At 43.2% G+C, this 12,626-nt stretch overlaps 1 protein-coding gene across 1 annotated transcript in view; it reads right to left on the bottom strand.

Annotated features, from left to right (window-relative positions):
- LRRC34 (leucine rich repeat containing 34) overlaps nucleotides 1–12,203 on the bottom strand; it is a 28,117-nt gene extending 15,914 nt beyond the window's left edge. Inside the window, exons 1-11 of the mRNA XM_027876126.1 lie at nucleotides 12,145–12,203; nucleotides 10,171–10,310; nucleotides 9,031–9,160; nucleotides 8,412–8,533; nucleotides 8,258–8,322; nucleotides 7,655–7,738; nucleotides 6,530–6,658; nucleotides 5,718–5,813; nucleotides 3,971–4,125; nucleotides 3,338–3,493; nucleotides 2,025–2,151 (exon numbers count right to left, since the gene is read on the bottom strand). Coding sequence (XP_027731927.1) covers nucleotides 2,025–2,151; nucleotides 3,338–3,493; nucleotides 3,971–4,125; nucleotides 5,718–5,813; nucleotides 6,530–6,658; nucleotides 7,655–7,738; nucleotides 8,258–8,322; nucleotides 8,412–8,533; nucleotides 9,031–9,160; nucleotides 10,171–10,201 — 1,095 coding nt within the window. The 5' untranslated portion in view covers nucleotides 10,202–10,310; nucleotides 12,145–12,203. The remainder of the gene's footprint in view (nucleotides 1–2,024; nucleotides 2,152–3,337; nucleotides 3,494–3,970; nucleotides 4,126–5,717; nucleotides 5,814–6,529; nucleotides 6,659–7,654; nucleotides 7,739–8,257; nucleotides 8,323–8,411; nucleotides 8,534–9,030; nucleotides 9,161–10,170; nucleotides 10,311–12,144) is intronic.
- Nucleotides 12,204–12,626: the final 423 nt, after the last annotated feature.

The raw sequence follows: 12,626 nt of genomic DNA, 5'->3' as shown, positions 1-12,626 counted from the left end.
GGGTATCCCCACAAATTTCAATTCTTTGCCACCACAAAAAGAGCTGCTATAAATATTTTTGTACAAATAGGTCCATTTCCTTTTTTTATGATCTCTTCAGGATACAGACCTAGTAGTGATATTGCTGGATCAAAGGGTCTGCACAACTTGGTTGCCTTTGGGCATAGTTCCAAATTGTTCTCCAGAATGGTTGGATAAGTTCACAACACCAACAATGCATTAGTGTTCCAATTTTCCCACATCTTTTCCAACATTTGTCATTTTCCTGTTTTGTCATGTTAGCCAATCTGATAGCTGTGATGTGGTACCTCAGAGTTGTTTTGATTTGCATTTCTTTAATTAATAGGGACTTAGAACATTTTTTCATATGACTATAGCTTTAATTTCTTCATCTGAAAACTGCCTGTTCATATCCTTTGACCATTTATCAATTGGGGAATGACTTGTATTCTTATAGAGTTTTCTTAATACTGAACCAACCCTGTATCCTTGGCACCATAATTGCCTTTTTTCGATATTTTATTAAATATTTTTGCATCAAGATTAATGAGGGACAATTATCTATGGTTTTCTTTCTCTGCTTTGTCTCCCCCTTGGTTTAGGTATTAAGATCATATTTCTATCATACAAAAAATGTGGTAGTATTTTGGCAAATAGCTTATGCAATACTGAAATTGTTTCTTGAATGTTTGATAGAATTCACCTGTAAATCCATTTGCTCCTGGTTTGTTTTTGTTTTTGGTCCTTTGGCAACTCATTTATGGTTTATAAAATTTCCTGTTCTGAGACTGGGCTATTTAAAATCTTTATTTATTATTTTTTAGTCTATTTTATATCTCTGTAAATGTTTATCAATTTCATTTGTTTTCAATTTTGTTCTCATGTAACTGGGAAAAGTAGTTTCTAATAATTTCCTTTCTTTCCCCTTCTCTTCTCGTTTCCTGTTCCCACCACATTTCCCTATTGAGTTTGATGTATTACTGCAACTATCCCTTTGTGTATGTGTGTGTGTTGTGTGTGTGCTCAATCCTTTATCCAATTCAGATGAGAGATATCTCTGTGATGCCTGCTCCCCTAAACCCTTCCTTTATTCTTATATTTTTGACATATATTTTAATTATGAAAAAGCTAAGACTAGGCTCCATCCCCTCCTGTAAGCTTGAATGGGGTTGGGCAGTCCCTGTTTGGTTCTGTCTTTGTTTTCCTGAGTTCTTTCCACTGTCCTCTACTACCTCTTGTATGTTTGTGCTGAGAGCTCTGCAGGTGGTTGTCCCAGGTCAGGGCATTGCCATGATCTTCTACCCCTGATGAGGCTTCCTGGTTGGGGATGCCACTATCTTTCATGAGGTTGCCCTGGTTCAGGCACACTGGGATTTTTTGCTGCTCTTTCCTCATAGGTTTCCCCAATCAGGGTGCTGCACTGGCTTCTGACTTTTTAACCAGCACTTGGGCTAGATTCTCTGAAAAGATGCTTCCACAGCTTCTGTCTTGCTATGCAATCCTAGGCTGGATAAAGGTGCTTACTCCTGTTTCTCTTTGGATTTCTTGGTCATTGTTCAATTTGGGCTCTTTTCAGATCATTTAGGGAGCACAAGTGGAAAGACCTTTCATATAACCAACTTATGCTGAAGAATGAAATTTCTAACTTCTATTTTTTCTTTCACTTCTTCACAAGCTTGAAGTAAATGAAAGAATCATTTATTAAGCATTAACCAAATGTGAGGGAAGTATTGTTCTAAGTGCTGGGGACACCTGCCCTCAAGGGGAGAGAACATATAAATAACAAACTATGCATCAACGAATATGGATCAAAGAAATCTTGTCTACTGAAATTTCAGTCACAGAAGTCACCAATATAAGTAGGTTTTAGAACTTCAGGTTTTTTATCAAAATCTTTAAATCTCACAAAGGGAATCAGAATCAACTCTGACAAGATGTAGGTAACATGCTTGTGTTTCATAGGAGTATCTTCTAATAGAGAAAGAGAATCACAAAATGCAAATAGTGAAAAAAAGAATACTTACCACACACGTTTCACTATCAAGTTTGTTTCCCCAGATGTAAATATTAGTAAGTGTGGTATTTGTTTTCATTGATTCTGAAAAAGCAGTAAGTCCCTTTCCAGTTATGTTATTGCTTACTATAGATAACCTAAAGAGAAAATGATAATGTATTAGGTACCTAGAAATCCAAAGATCCATGAAGAATTACAAATTCATGATTTATGAAATCTGTTGCTAAAACAATTTGCTTAATCTAATGTCTTAGCATTAGTCTTTAAAGGGTTTCATAGTGGGTAGCTCGGTGGCAAAATGGAGAGAGCACTGGCCCTGGAGTCAGGAGGACCTGAGTTCAAATCCCGTTCCAGCCACATAGCTTACTAGCTGTGTGACCCTGGGCAAGTCACTTAACCCCAGTTGCCCCCCACACACACCCCAATGTTAAAGTAAAGTGTTTCATAGTTTGTGGCTTATAATTAATCTACCATTTATTTCTAAAAAAGTAAGAACTTAAAATTATCCCCAATTGGATGCATCAAAATACGATGCCTTTTAATTAAGCTACACTTTGAGTCTAGATTGTTAACCTGTTCTTTTAATAAACAAATTATTTTTTTAAATGTCTGACCTTTTTATTTGAGTGTTATGATTGAAGAGTTATATACAGTTAAACCGATTTAAAGTCCCTCCGTTGAAATGTAGCAGGGACAGATGGAGGGAAGGAGTGTTGTTCAGTGTCGGGGCGGGGGCGGGGGGGGGGGAGGTTTGGAACACTGCAAGACAAGAATCTGATTGGATGAATTGACAACAAACCTCCTAACTTCTAGAAAGACCAGTTGTCATTAACACCAAGGTTTGCAGCTAGACAGACAGTGAGCCTGTCCCTTCTGACATAGCAAATGCACTTTCCTTCGACTTCATTTAACCATGTACCTATGTAATGCTAAAGACATTCCTGCAAAGAAAGCATTCTTAAAGACAAGGATTTTCTGGTTTAATTCTTGAGAAGGGTTTATAACTAGAATCAAATAAAGATAAATTTTTAAATAATTTGCAAAGCCAAGAACATACTGGAATATATTTTCATAATTTATGAGGTACAGGTGAGTATTTAAGTATTTAAAGCTATATGATAAACTTTTGGACAAAGAGGAAAGTTTAAAATAACAATAACAACAACAACAACGTCATTTAATGATAATAAAAAAGAACTACCAAAAAAATTCAAATTCAAACCCAAAATGGGCATCAACATTAGGGTCCTGTTACTGTCTTCTATCAGTAACAGGTTTTTCTGAAATGAAATAAATCCTAACAATTTTTAGATCTATACTAACGCTTTCAGACTTGTGTTATAAAAAGCCAAGGCTTCGGTCAGATACATGGAACCCTCATCTTCGATGCTGTTTGAAGAAAGATCTATCACTTCCAATACGTCATTCCTTTTCAGTAGTTCTCCCAAATATTTCATTGCATCACGAGTTATTCTGTTGCTAGGAAAGAGAAAAATGAATTGCTTTTGAAACTATGTGGTCAGAATGTTTCTTATTATTCATTTTAGAAGGACACCTAACGGGTAGCAGTGGACATTATTAGATGAATCAATGCCTTTAATCAATCAGTTTCTCAGAAAGCTACTTAAAACTAGACTTTAAAAAATGCTTCCATCCCAATTTATAGAGCTTATATATTACACAATCTTATTTAACAGTAAAAATTACCCATGTAATATCATTAGCATATGCTTTATATGTGGAAATTTTATCTCTGATGCCTCACCAAGATTAAGAAAAGTTGAAGCTTTATAAAACATTCAAAAAGACTACTGAACTTTCTAGGCATTTAAAAAATAAAAATAATTGCCAAATTATTCCAGGTATGACATTTAACATTACATTCTGCATAGGTTTTTCCAATAGGAATACGCTCGAGTAAATTGCTTCAGATTATATGGCTAAATCTGTTCTCACCAGCTGACATCCAGGTAACGTAGAGCAGTGTTTAGATAAAGGGCTTCACACAGCTGCTGCATGCCAAAATCTTTCATGTCATGCTTACACACATGTAGCTCAATAAGGGTTGAGTTAATTTGCAGTGTGTTGCTCATATGGAAGGTTGACGCTTCCTAAAAAGAGACTTAGTTTTGTTTATGGTCTCCATTCAACACAGAAGCTACCAATGGCTAAATATGAATTTGTCCCCTTCTAGAGTATCTCCTCAACAGAGACTAAGTCGTTTTAATTCAGCAAACATTGATTAAGCCCCTTTTACACATGGTTTCTTCCAAAGAGACTCTGAGTAGTTGTTTACATTTTCTTCTCCCCCATCAGACTGTGAGCTCATTGAGAGCAGATATTGCCCACACTCAGCCCAGGGCTTATGGACTGACTGACCAAGTGTTACTGAAGCAGTCAGATCCACCTGTGCCTAACATTTTTAAAGGATCAGAAATAATCATTAGCAATCCCGGAGTAAAACAGATGAGCTGTTTCCCGTTTCTCTTTGACGTGGCTGTGAGAGAGGAAATCAGTATAATAAAAAAGGACACAGCAAGCCAGTTAATGAACCTCTATTTCCTCGGGTCAATACTCCTATTACCTGGAAGGTAAGAGAAGGTTGTTGTGAAGAAAGCACTTTATACGCTTTACAGAAAATCAGGTCAACTAGCATATGTTAAGCTTCTACTTTGCGCCAGGTACTACGCTAAGCATAATGTACATGTGTCGTTTTTATTGTTGGTGTTAAAATCACCAGGGATGACAGCCAGAGGTGGGAAGACCTAAAGAAGCCCAGGATTAATGAAGGTCCTGGAGACCTTCCACCAGTTGGGATGGGGGTGACGGTGGTAACACCTAGAGTCTGGGAGGTAAGGAGGTGAAGGCCAGTAAGGAAGCTGAGTGGGCAGGTATCCACCAGTCATGAGAGGTTCCAGAAATGTCCACCAGGTGGTAATTCAAGGATGCGGCCTGGCCGTCCGTGGTCTGAAAGCACCATGATTCCGTGACTTGTGTCTCCAGTGGGCAAGGGGACCGTACCGACCTTGTTTTCCTGATCTGTAACAGGAAGCAAGGATAAATATCCCAGATGTTGTTTCTGTATAGGAGGTAGCCTAAGAAATCGGGAAGGCGTGGTCATTTCCTAATCCCGCCTCTGCCTCAGAGAGCTTTGGGTTCTCCAGGAGCAATATCACGCTCTTGACAAACTGGTGTTTTCTGTGCTCATCCCATTTCTATCACTTAGCTAAAACGTTTGAGAAATAGAGACGGTTCTTAAATAAGCGAAGAAACCTGTCGTCCTCTCCAGGGACAAGAGCTTTGCAGAGGAGGAAGAGCATCAGATAGGGTCTGGAGTTTCTGCTCTGACGTTAGCACTGTAAGACATGGGGCACATTACTGAACCCCTCTGAGCCTCAATTTCTCATCTGTAAAATGGAGATAATAACACTTGCATTATGTACCTCATAGGGGTGTTTTGAGGGAAACACTTTGCTAACTAAAATGCAACATAAATATGAGATTAAAAAATTATAGCCAGGATTGATGGAGGATATTTATTTTAAAGAAAACTGTTTTTCTTTATAGCCTTGAGTTCACAGAAGATTGTTTTTACCTCGCCCCCAAAGTTTTTCAAACTGTTTATGAAATTTAAAAAAAACAACAACTTTCAACATTTTATTAACACAATATTATTTTAATGAACTACTAAACAGGTACATACCTCTTCACTCTTCAGGATAGGGCGGTTTAAGTTTATCCCTTTAATTGATTGGTTTTTAATTAGCACAGTTGCTATTGCTATCAAACTCTGCATCCCCTGAAAATAAGTGAATTCTTACTGAGTTACAAGAGAAAAGATGGTTTTTTTTAATTACATGAAACATGAAGGAGAATAAAAAACTGATGCTTAAGGAAAAGACCGTATCCAGGTCAAAGGGACGGCACAGCCAGACCAGCCAGCCGCCCACTTGTTCAGGCTTAGTTAGTTCTCTATGGGCAGGACTTTTCTAGGTCCTGGGGACTGACCCTTCTATATCCTCCCAGATTCAGATGAGCTGAGCTAGAAGATGCAGGTAGAGCAGGATGAAGGGGCTGGTTCAAACTGGGAGGTCCCTGGATACTTGCGCTCAGGCTTATCACAATGAATCCTATCTCGAGGGCGACCCACCTTTGAGTGTCTCTGTCTGATCTCCTGGACCATTCTGAACTGGAGGGAACTTCCCAGGCTCAGGCTGATGGCCAAGTGCGACCCAGACCAGGGACAGGAGGAGGAGGAGGGGAGGGAAGGGCTAGCAAAGAGAGGGAGGGGACGGTCTCTCAAATGCTCCGACTGTGTTCATTTCTATGGCAGCTGTCAGGGACCTGGACACAACTGGCGGCTGTGGAATCAGTCCTGTCCTGAACAAGCAGCAGCTGGCAAAGTCATCTTTAAAGACGTTTCTTTGTTCTTTCCACCAATACATGTGCCGACTTTCCTAATGACAGGATGTGGTTGTAATTTAGTCTTGAATAAATGAGTGCTGTTTTACTCACCAGATCACAGTCTCCCAAATCTAACTTCTCTAATGATGAGTTAATCTGGAGCATTGTGGCAAAAAACATTCCACCTTTATTACCAATCTTGTTCCCAGTTAGTCTTAGGTGTTTGAGAGTTCTGTTTCTCTAAGCAGGAAGAAATGTCAAAAGTTAAATATTTAAGTTTTTTAAGCTATAGAATTCCCTTTAAAGGATTTGTTTAAATTATTTGAAAAATACAGGGATCTTTAATATAAAAATAAGCACATTCATCTAAATGACGAAAGAGTTTGTTTGGCTAATGGTTTCTACTCATCAGAGAGCAGCTGTGCAAAGTGGTCTTGGGTAAGTCACTGAAGCCTTTCTCAGCCTTCGGTACATAGGAGCATCGATTTAGAATCGGACGGGCCTGTGGATATCATCAAGATGAGGGAATGGAGGCCAAAAGAAGGGAAGTAACTGCTCAGGATTTGAATCCAGGTTTTCTTGATCTTGAATGGAGAGCCCTAGCCCTGAGACGGCCTGTCGGATGAAGGGTTGGACCCTCTCTGAGTTGGATACCATGACTCTAAGTCATCACCACCAACCCTAGCAGGAGATCACAAAACCTGAAGGCCATCACTGGCATTCTGGTGGTCAGAAATCATGGAAACTCCACTTCTACATTTTATTTCTTGACTTTGGGGAATTCTATACAATTTGTGTTTGATAATTTCCATAAATATTCTGCAAAGATACCTCCAGATGTTTTATAGTTTTAATGAGTATATTACTGAAACTGGTATGCTGTCCTAGACAGAGGGCTGGCCTTGGAGACACTGACAGAGGCTGACTGAGATCCTGGGCAAGTGGCTTCATCTCTGTGTCCCAGGCCACAAATCACAGAGAAGATGCTCCTTAGAGCTACGAAATGAACACTCCGGTCTTAGCCACCTCACTCCCTTATACCCCCCACACACTATGGTGTATAAAAGTAAATGATTCACTGCAAAGAAAGTCCAAGGTGTCCAAGGAACCTGCAAGGCCTGAAGAAGGAAAGAATCTCCCTGATTCCATGAAATGCGTACACAAAATGCAAATTTGCACCCCATTAAAAAGAGAGCAGGGCTCTCAGTGCCGTGGTCAGGGGCAAAGGCTACTTACATGGAGTGCTTTGGCGATCACTTTTGCCCCGTCAGCTGTGATGTCGTTAAACGTAAGATTGAGGTAAGTGAGACTTCGGACTTCCTGTAACAAAGAGGGAAAAGGGACTGTGGCTGAGGAGTTTCTGGAGTTCCACCAGGAGGGCACTTTTTTAGAGAGGTCAATTTATTTTGTTTTATAAAGAGTTTTCTCCAAGAAAGTCTTGACAACTGAAAAGAAACACAGCTGATACAGTGCTCAGCTGAGTTCCATGAAAAACACCACTGATGTAAGAAGCCCAGCACCTTAGTTTAAACCTAATCACAGCTACTACTTGAAAGAGGAAGACTGCAGTTGTAGTCTGAATGATGATTTGGCCACGTGTATGTTGTGTTTTGTGGCACTTCTTGTGGCTATGGGATGTAAGGAGTTTGCAACAGGTCCGAAAGCTGTGCTCTCTGAGACTAGACACACTCAAAAAGTCTCAAAAAGCAATCTGAGATTGCAGATGTAGCCACAAAGGACCAGATTCCTGGAATTCTGGAAAGACCGAGTAGCCTGTTAAGACTAAGTGGTATCACTGTAAACAAAACAAACATGTTAGGAGTCAAAATAATGCAATACCTCAAGGAGTTCTGCAACATGGTTCATTCCATCATCAGTTAAAAGGTTGTATCTAACGTCCAAACCTAAGGGACACAAATTAATACGTGACTGACCACCTTGATAATATCTAAATTCTGAAGACAGGAAGACATGATTAAGTTAAAACCAATACCTGTAACATCGTTATATGGTTTTATGGTATCGATAAGCATTTCAAAATCGTCATCGGTGAGTCTCTGTACTGGTATTAAGCGGTTATTACCAGCTATTTTTACTGTGATTTCATCTTTAAATCTGAGTAATAAAAAATATTTTAAAATACAAAGAATCAGCTCCATAAAGAAATCAATACAGTTTGTGTTCACGTACAAAGGTGAGTGTAAACAGTCTCATCCACAGGGGCAAATGTCAGTCTTGCAGGGTAAAACAGGAATAGTGAGCAGTGAAAGCTAACATCTGAACAGAGCTCTGTGGTTTTCAAAACACTATCACATGCATTTTCTCATTTGACCTTTACAACAGAAGGTGCCAGCATTCTTAGCCTACAGATGGAGAAACTGAGTCTTAAAAAGCTTGAGCAACTTACCCAAGGTCAGAAAAACAGGGATGAGCTAGGGACTAGAACCGAAGTTCTAAGCCAATGCACTCTGCCTCCAAAATTTCAAGTTGTTATTGACAAAAGATGTGTCCAACTTCTAATGAATTTTTAAATGGCTGTAGAATCTCTCAAGTTTCTATGGGGATGATTTTCAGAGAACAGAGACATAATAAATACAGTATTATTTTCTTACCCTTTATTAGTTTTTCTATGTTCTTTTTCTAGGAGCTGGAGTACTTCATATACAAAAGGATTGTAATTCCGACCGGAACTTTCACACACTTCCAAATAATGACGTGGGAGAGTGGCGAATGTTGTTGAAACTATAAAGAAACAAATCCAATGATACTTCCTTGCACAAGGACCATTCAGAAGCATGTGGAACGACTGTGGCTCTTCAATGGGATGGCCGGTCTACCGGAGATCTGTAAGTATGACATCTATATATTGATGTATTACTGTTTTAGGGAACTGGAAATCAAGCACAGGCACAATTCCACTAATCTGGAAGCTAAAATAATGGAAATGTGCAATGAGATTAGGCTAAGGGTTTTTAACCTAGGGTCCACTGACTGATAGATTTCAGGTGTTTCATACACTTGGGTGAGGAAAAAAAAACTGTATATTCACTTTGATAGAATATTTACTTTATAATTTCATGTATTTTATGTATTTGAAAACATTATTCTGATCAAGGGTCTGTAGGCTTCACTAGACTGCCGGAGGGGTCTAGGACCCTAAAAAAGGTGCAAGGAGTGTGGACATCTCAATTAAGTGAAGTTTGGCAGGGACAGCGTAAGAGAGTCTAAGGCTGCAGATCTTCCATAATTTTAAAATAAGAAGACAATTTTAAGGAGCACATTTATCATAAGATGAACTAGAGTTTACCTTTGCATGATTGATGAACAAAAGCTTGTTAGCACATTAATAGTAACGTGACTTAAGATGGAGAACATTTACTGTAAAATGAGACCAATGTGTTCATGCCATTCTTTTAAAGGGTGGCTCATGTTGTATAACTAACAGCCTTCCAAGAGCTGCTACCAATCTGGACGCTGCCACGGCTTCTTCATGTCCCTTCTGCCTCGCCACCCAAAGGGGGTATGTGTGTGTGTGTGTGTGTGTGTGTGTGTGTGTGTGTGTGTGTCTGTCGCACGTTGTCTGCCCTTTTGGAATATAAGCTTCTTGAGGACAGGAGTTTGGGTTTTTTGCTTTTTTCTTTTTTCAGTCCTAGTGCCTGGCACATAGTAAATGCAAAATAAAGTTTTGATTGACTTCTCAGTTTGGAGCAGTACAAGGGAGGGAGGGGGGCCCCTTGCATTTGGGCTCTCACCATGGACCTCCTGGGTGGTTAGTGTGCCCATGGACTCCTTCTCAGAACAATGCTGGGGAAGGAAGATGTGGGAGAAATAGGTACGGCCCAGACCTGGAGGGTAACAGCGTAGGCTCCGCTTCTCCCCATATACTTGAGGCCTAAGAGACAGACAGTGAGCAAACATTTCTCAGAGCAAGCGATAAGCTGGAAGGGCGAAGCCACAAGAATACATCAGGGTAAAGGTGGGGAGGGAGATAGAATCTTAGCTCCTCCTCATCTTAGTCTCTGGGGTCCAGGTATGCGGTGGAGTGCTGTCTCCTCCCCAAAGCCAAAGGCTCTGAGGGCCCCCCATTCATCATTGGGAGCTCCCACCTTCTCCTCCTCCTGCCTCAGCCCCCTCTCCCTCCAGCCAATCAGGAGTCCTGCCACCATAGGTGTGCACAGTGTCCCTGCCACACCCACCCCAGGGGGGCTGACAGATACTTGTTGTGGTTTTGAGGAGGTGGGGAAGATCCTACCGAGCTGGGGTTGTTTTGATTCTATGCATTCTTTGTATTACCAGAGCCTGGCACTGAGACTGGCACATGTGGTAGATGCTTAATAAATGCCTGTCCACTGACTGACGCCCCATCAACTTGGAGTGAGTGGAGTTTTCATCTTTGATCCTGATCGCTCTTGTCAAAGGGGCCCATCCCCAGGAGGCTGGAGGGACGAGGGGCTCTCTGGCAGCCCCTAGGTGAGGACACCCCGGTGCTGACCCCTCCAACCTCGTCATTGAGAAGCCTTCTGTGTGGGCTCCCTCTCCTGAGGCTGGCGTGGGCACCAAAGTCTTGGCCAGGCCTAGCGGGTAGGCAGGGCTCGGTGCTGAGGACCAGAGAACCAGAGCATGTCAGACTGCATAAGGAAGCTGGAGGTTTCAATGACCCCAAGTGACTCCCTGACACACAACCCACCTGTCGTGTTTTAAGAAAGATAACGGATGGGCCAATGGGCAGGGATGAGGAGGTAGGCTAGACCACAGGCTGGACCCGTGATTTCAGGGGAATGAGGAACTCCCTCTCCCGGTGCGGGCTGGCCCTTTCCCTGTAACCTCTCTAGACTTTTGGAGCCCTCTCAGTGTCACCTGGAGCTGTGATAGCGGCACCAAACAGCATACTGATTTAGAAAACCACATATTGACATTATCTATGTTTTACTGTTTTTTAATTTATTTTGATAAATATTTCTCAACTACATTTTAATCTGGTTCGATAGAAGTCTTGCCATGGGGGTGGGGGGGGGGAGGTTTGACGCTGAGGCAGAACTTGAACCCAGGTCTTTCCAGGCCATTTTTCTTTTTCACCACCGCGTGCAGCCTTTTCATTCCTTAGCATAGCGCCTGGCCCACAACAGGCGATCACTGATGCTCGCTAATAATGAGTGTATGCCAGGACAGTTTCAGTTTTCACTACAGCCTACGCCCCTGTTTAACAGCTGGGCCTGCTTTCCAATAACGACACTTAATTGAATAATTTAATAAGCATTTACGAAGCCCGCACAATGCACAAGGCACAGCGGGTGCTGGGGACCCGCAAATGCAAACAGATGCAGCAGACGAGGAAGGAGCAGATGCGGGTGGTCAGCGCAGGGGTGAAGAGGTGCGGCCGGGGGGGACAGCCCCCCGGTGAGATCACAGAGGCTCCCCCCCCACCCCGGCAGGAGGGGTCCCCTTGGAGCCGGGCACGGGGGCGGGGACACACGAGTCCTGGGAGCCCAGGGCGCTGGCAGCTGCCTGCGGACGCGTGGGCCATCCCCGCTCCGAGGCCGGACCCTGACCGCATCCCACAGCGACCCCGGGCTCCTCCGGCACCTGCATTTATTAAGCACCTGCTGGGGGCTCGGCCGAGGGGAGGGGCGGAGGAGGTGCAGAGTCTCCGCTAAGGGCAAGGGCAAGGTCTCCAACTGTTCGGCCCCCCCCCACCCCGGCCGGGGCCGGCTCCGCGCTCTACCTACCCGCTATTGGCAGGGAGGTGAAGGAGGTAATGATCTCCATTCCTTTCTCCGCCAGCACGGACGGGCGTCCGCTGTCCGGCTCCATGGCAACAGCGCAGTGGCTCCGCTCCGCCCCCTAGCGGAGGCCGGGCTCTGTGCTCCCCAGTGCTATCCGGGGCTGGTGGGGGGCGTGGCTACGCCCACTCTGGGGAGGCCGGAAAACGGGCGGTTGTTATGGCAACCCGGCGCCTGCACGCTCTCTCCGTTCTCCCCGCCCACACGGGGGGGCGGAGCCACGTGAGCCCATGAGCGTGGCTGGGACGGAAACGGGGGTTACCGAGGCCCCCAGGCCAGCTCCTTCCGCAAGTCCTTGCGTCCCGCCCACCGCCTGCTGCAGAGACTCCTCCCACGAGCACTTCCTCCTGAGCACTGAGCCTGCGCACCAGCCGTTGCAGCTCTTGGGGGGGAGGGGAGCGGGCGAGAGAATGAATGAGGAGGAGAGG

The sequence above is a fragment of the Vombatus ursinus genome, unplaced genomic scaffold, assembly GCF_900497805.2.
Source record: "Vombatus ursinus unplaced genomic scaffold, bare-nosed wombat genome assembly UNPS02014810.1, whole genome shotgun sequence".
Taxonomy (NCBI): Eukaryota; Metazoa; Chordata; class Mammalia; order Diprotodontia; family Vombatidae; genus Vombatus; species Vombatus ursinus.
Note: the sequence above shows the minus strand (reverse complement) of the source record. Positions and strands in the feature narration are given on the sequence as shown.